At 34.2% G+C, this 5,319-nt stretch overlaps 1 protein-coding gene across 1 annotated transcript; it reads right to left on the bottom strand.

Moving 5' to 3' along the window:
* Positions 1-496: 496 nt before the first annotated feature.
* Positions 497-1,963, bottom strand: LOC107002775 (photosynthetic NDH subunit of lumenal location 1, chloroplastic). Its single transcript, XM_015200940.2, has 7 exons — positions 1,775-1,963; positions 1,596-1,682; positions 1,454-1,527; positions 1,255-1,377; positions 1,064-1,135; positions 881-977; positions 497-807 (listed from the first exon to the last, which is right to left on the bottom strand). Exons 1-7 carry the CDS (start codon positions 1,899-1,901, stop codon positions 704-706), a joined length of 684 nt encoding a protein of 227 aa, XP_015056426.1. The 5' UTR covers positions 1,902-1,963; the 3' UTR covers positions 497-703.
* Positions 1,964-5,319: the final 3,356 nt, after the last annotated feature.

Genomic DNA, 5,319 nt, shown 5'->3' with positions numbered 1-5,319 from the left:
TTTCATCATATTTTATTTGCATAATACATATATTGGACCTTAAACTTGACTTTAAATTTTAACTTTAAGCTCCAATTTTCATAGTGCACAAACAGACACTTAAACTATCCTACCTTTAAATAAATAAACACGCGATTTTTGGAGCCAAAGAGAGTGAAATGCAAATGCTCCCACGTATATTAGTGAGCCACTCAATGGCTGCCAACTAATTAAATATTTTATGCGTCTATTTTAGAATTAAAAAAGATTAAAATGAATTTTGATTTGGAAATATAAAAAAATATAAAAGGAATTCATTAATGGTAGAGTTGTTATTTCAGCATTTTTTACCGTTGTGGACCTCAAAAATTACTACTCCTAACTCGCACAAAATATGTGCACATTACGCGTTTTGCCAGGTAGGATTCGCGTGTTTATTTATTAAAGGGTTGGATAGTTGAAGTGTCTATTTGTTTACTATGAAAGTTGGAGGTCAAAGTTAAAATTTGAAACCAAGTTTAGATATGTATCATGCCATACTTTATTTGTGCTTTATTTTCCATCACTTTAAAATTTATCGTTAACACTTCACCGCTTCAACTACAAGGGGATTTCAGTTACTTATGGGATAGCCAGAAACATTCTTTGTACTGTAATTCAATAAACAAATTGCAAATCCTGTTTCATGGAACAAGACTCTATCATTGCAGCTCTTAGAACAATTCTAAATGTCCAACACCTGAAATGAATCAGCCACCACCTTAAGTTTGTTGCGGAATTTTCTCCATCGCCTTTCATTCGCTCCCACGATTAATGTGTAGTATCTCCCTGTACGGAATGTCTTAATACGAATGCAGAAAAATGTAATGTACAATTAAAGGAAACAAACCAGATCACTTACCATTTGCAATTGCTATAGTAGCAAATGCTGCCCGCGAAAAATTTGGAGATGTCAATACATATTCAAAGGTGAAATAGTTTTTCCCATCCGTAGTTCTCTACATAATTTTGAAAAAAAATATGGTGACTAATTGAAAAAGAGCTACGTATATTGAACAATCGAGAGAATAAGAAAGGATCATACCTCCTTCATTTCCATTATATTTGCCACCTGATTCGGTGCAGAGTAAACATGTTTTACCAGATCGGGCACAACCTTTAGGAAAGTAGAAATAAGTTGGTATGACGAAGAAAATACATGTCTTTTTTATATTTTTCTCCTCTTCGATAGCTAAATAAAAAACGTCTACATAGATGAATAGTACCGCGACTTACCTCTTGCATTGTCCCCAAATCATGGATATCTGTTTTATCAGTTGGTATAAAACTAAGTCTTACATTTTGCAGTTGTAGATATCTATCTTTAAATGCAGAATCATGACCTCTGAAATCGAATTCCTGTACATACTTCCAAAGTCAAAATAAGAGTTTACTAATTTCTAAAAATTCATTTCTTAAAAAAAACGTGACATACCCTCCAATCTGATGGATAGTAATACGAATAACCATCTCGTTTGTCAACAAAGATTTCATAGTTCTCCGGTACTCCTGCATACACGCCATTTAATTATAAAAAGTAAAAAGTTTAGAGAATAAAAATTATAGTAACAGAGTACCTTGAGCTAGAAGGGGAGTCGCGGGTAATAATAAACCCAACGAAATAGCCCCTGCTCCTAATAGAAATGACCTTCTCATTAAACATCCTGAAACAGAGATACTAGTAGAATTTTACCACGAAGAAAATGGCGTAAATGCAAACATGACTCCATAATTGATCGATATGAAATTTTCTTACGCTGTTGATTAGGGGACGTGTTTTCTAATACCGAACATGTGATAATGTTGTGTAAGCCATGCCTATTCAAATTGTTGGCTGCTGATGATGGAAGCCCAAGACTCAATGAGAGTGAAGTAGCTGCCATTTTTGTGGACAAAAATCACTATATTTTTGCTTAACATGTTTATTTTTTCTCCTAATACAATCACTTTTTTTTTCATCATTTTTTCTTGCTCAATAGGATAAGATGCAAATTAAATGTGAGGATGACCTTTTCTGCCAAGGTTCAAATGGGCTTTTATGTCTCTTTCAAATACAACTAAATGGGCTGTGCTTCATATGTGGGGCTAAAATTTGGCTATATCTTGAATAGAGGGGTGCCCACATTGATAATTTTTACTAATTGTTCTTGCAAATTTTTCACAAGTTTACCATGTCATAAAATATCTGTATTTGACAAAAGCACAAACTTGAATCCTCGATGAATGAGGCGGATCTAATGTATTGATATCGAGTTTATCTGAACTCAGTACTTTCAATGCGAAATATAAATTTATGTGTAAAAATTCATCAAAATTGCAATAGATAGTAGAAATAAACCTATGACTTAAAAATTAATGGGTTGATCCATGCTAAAAACCTTAACAATTGACCTCGAAGAATTTAAGATAATGATACCTTAACAACTCGACCATATGAAATGTGATATCAAATGCACCCATGTTGATGTGGAAAAACCAAGCACAGGTTCTTTCAATTGAAGAATGACCAAAGGGTACCAGGGGTGGAGTACGCCATGTTAATGTGCCTTGGATGATCCAAATCTCAGTATATGTATCTAAAGTTTCAATCCTGAAATACAAGATACAGGAAAGGAAAAATAGCAACCAAACAATAATATTAGTGTTTGAATTAATGCGAAGGTTACAATCTTTATAAAATATCTCAAAAAGATATGTAATTCCCTAATTCTTCTCTTCACAGATGTTATTGATTCTTCTCTTCATAGATGTTATTGATTTGGTGGAATACTTGCGGTTCAACCCTTGGGCAACCCTTGGAGCGAAGACTTCTTTGTATGCTGAAGAGCAATTATGTATTCCTGTGTATATGTATTTTTTTGTGTGTCCTTTTGGTCAGAAGAAGACGTCTTTCTATAGGCTTGAGTTAGGGCTTTAGGGTATTTTGGTCCGAGCAATTTTGATCCCTGGGCCTGAAGAACATGAGTTGGACTCATGTTGTCAACTTAATGGACTGACCCAAGTGATTTGGACTTGATTTAAGTCATACAATTTTGACTTAGATGTTAATCCGACTTTATCAACCAGTAATTTGACTTGGTCAACATATGATGATTTAAGATTTAATCCAAATTTAATATGGATTTATCAATAAAACTTCACTATTTACAAATGCCCCTGCTTTGAGGCTTGTTGGGGTGCTTGAATTGTCGAACTTGTAAAAACAAGCCTTGAAGTATTTGTGAAGCAACTGTTTTTTTTATCGTAGTTGATTTTTCACGAGACATTTGAAGCCTCATGAGAGATGACCATGTCGATATGTTGAGGTCAACATTTACCAGAGTCTTTGTTACAATATTTTCTAATTTGTAAGAGGTCATTTGACTTTCAGTTGTTTATCAACTCATTTTCGACTTGAAATGTTTCAAGCTCATGAGACTTATCGCATGACATTTCTTCATAGTGTAGTAATTTCATTTGGGTCATCAACTACGAAATGACCGCCAATTCAATGAGCATGGATTGTGTCTACAAGCTTGACTTGGTGATATAGACCTTGTGATTTCGACGCAAATTTTAGGCTTTCACTTGAATAGAACGCAAAGAATTCAAATTCTCATGACAAGAGTCTATTCTCATTCGGACATATTTATTCATGTAGTTTCTGAGAAAATTTTACCATAATTTGGTTTCTATGAGATTTCCACAGCTCGACTTCTTTGGAAAATTTTCATAATTTGATTCTTATGAAAACTTGCCATAATTTATTTTTTATGGAATTTCCATTACTCGACTTCTTTGGAAAATTTTCATAGTTTGATATTTATGAAAACTTGCCATAATTTGATTTGTATGGAATTTTCATAATTTGATTCCCGTGCAGAATTTTCATCATATAATTCCTATGAAAATTTACCATAATTTTCATAATTTGTAGGAAATAAACTTTCCATCATTAGAATTTTCCATAAGTTGTAGAAATACAATTTATGTACTTTGATTTCTATGAATACACATGCTCTTAAAAGGATTGATTGTCAATTTGAGGCATACATAACTCAATTTTCGTCACTTTTTTCAGCACAACACGCCTGCAGTAGAAAGTTCATAACTTGTTGTAGAAATACTGAATTCACGACCCGTTTGATGTTCCAGAAACTAGACTTAGACGGATACGACATATCCGAATTTCAAAACCAAAAACCTTCAGAATTGGCGGCAATTGATTTTTGAAGTTTGTTATCAGATTTGTCTTTTTTGTATAGCTCTATGCAGTTCCACCAAAGCGTCTCTATCTTGGCGTAGGAGATTCCGAATGACAAGCGACTTGTTTCTATAGAAACCAGACATCAAAGTCTATTATATATCCAAAAAAATCAAGGTAAAGCTCTTCATGAATTGACGAAAAGTAATTTTTGACGTTGGTCTTTAATTCTGTCGTTATTGTTTTGCAGATTTGTGGAGTCTCACCAAAACGTTTGTATCTTGGCGTTGGAGAGCTCGAATGGAGAGAGACTTGATTCTATAGAAAATAGACTCTTAAGTCTTCATGAGTTTACTTCTCTACATCTTTACCGAAGAGTCGCATATTGTTCCATATTGATTGAAATTTTTTTTATCATCTACATGGAGAGACAACATAAAACTCTTAAGCCAATAGGATCATATTCATCATGACAAGCGCAAGATCATATGCCATAATTTTCATCATGCCAATTTGAAGCTTCGTGCAATTGGCACCGTGAGATACATCATTCATCATGATGAGCGTGTGAGCATATGCCATAATTTTCACCATGACGATTTGAAGCTTCGTGCAATTGACACCGTGAGACACATCATTCATCATGACGAGTGCGAGAACATATGCCATAATTTTCACCACACCGATTCGAAGCTTCATGCAATAGGAACCATGAGACACATCATTCATCATGAAGAGCGCGAGTGCATATGCCATAATTTTTACCATACCGATTTGAAGCTTCGTGCATTTGGCACCGTGAGATACATCACTTTTCCTTTCTTTTTTTTAAGTTTACGGTGGACAGCAAAAAGTCTCAATATCATATCCAAAAAAAAAGGAAAGTGTAATCCATAATTGGCGAGGAACCACTTGATGCATCTTCGTTTGTAGTTTCAACTTTGATGACGAACCACGCTTTGTGCCTCTTCTTTTACAATTGCGGCTATAGAGACGAACCACTCTTAGTACATCTTATTCTACAATTGCGGCTTCGATGACGAATCATATGTGGATCATTTTCTTTTAGAGTTGTGGCTTTGATGACGAACCACACGTAATATATATATATATATATA

The sequence above is a fragment of the Solanum pennellii genome, chromosome 10, assembly GCF_001406875.1.
Source record: "Solanum pennellii chromosome 10, SPENNV200".
Lineage (NCBI taxonomy): Eukaryota > Viridiplantae > Streptophyta > Magnoliopsida > Solanales > Solanaceae > Solanum > Solanum pennellii.
This window is presented reverse-complemented; position numbering and strand designations above follow the sequence as displayed.

Bases quoted from the DNA above. Each gene is read 5' to 3' on its own strand.
- LOC107002775 (XM_015200940.2), bottom strand. From the start codon at position 1,901: ATGGCAGCTACTTCACTCTCATTGAGTCTTGGGCTTCCATCATCAGCA. The intron at 1,136-1,254 runs GTAAGTCGCGGT...ACTTTCCTAAAG, and splicing joins ATTTGGGGACAATGCAAGAG to GTTGTGCCCGATCTGGTAAA. The intron at 978-1,063 runs GTATGATCCTTT...AAAATTATGTAG, and splicing joins ATATAATGGAAATGAAGGAG to AGAACTACGGATGGGAAAAA.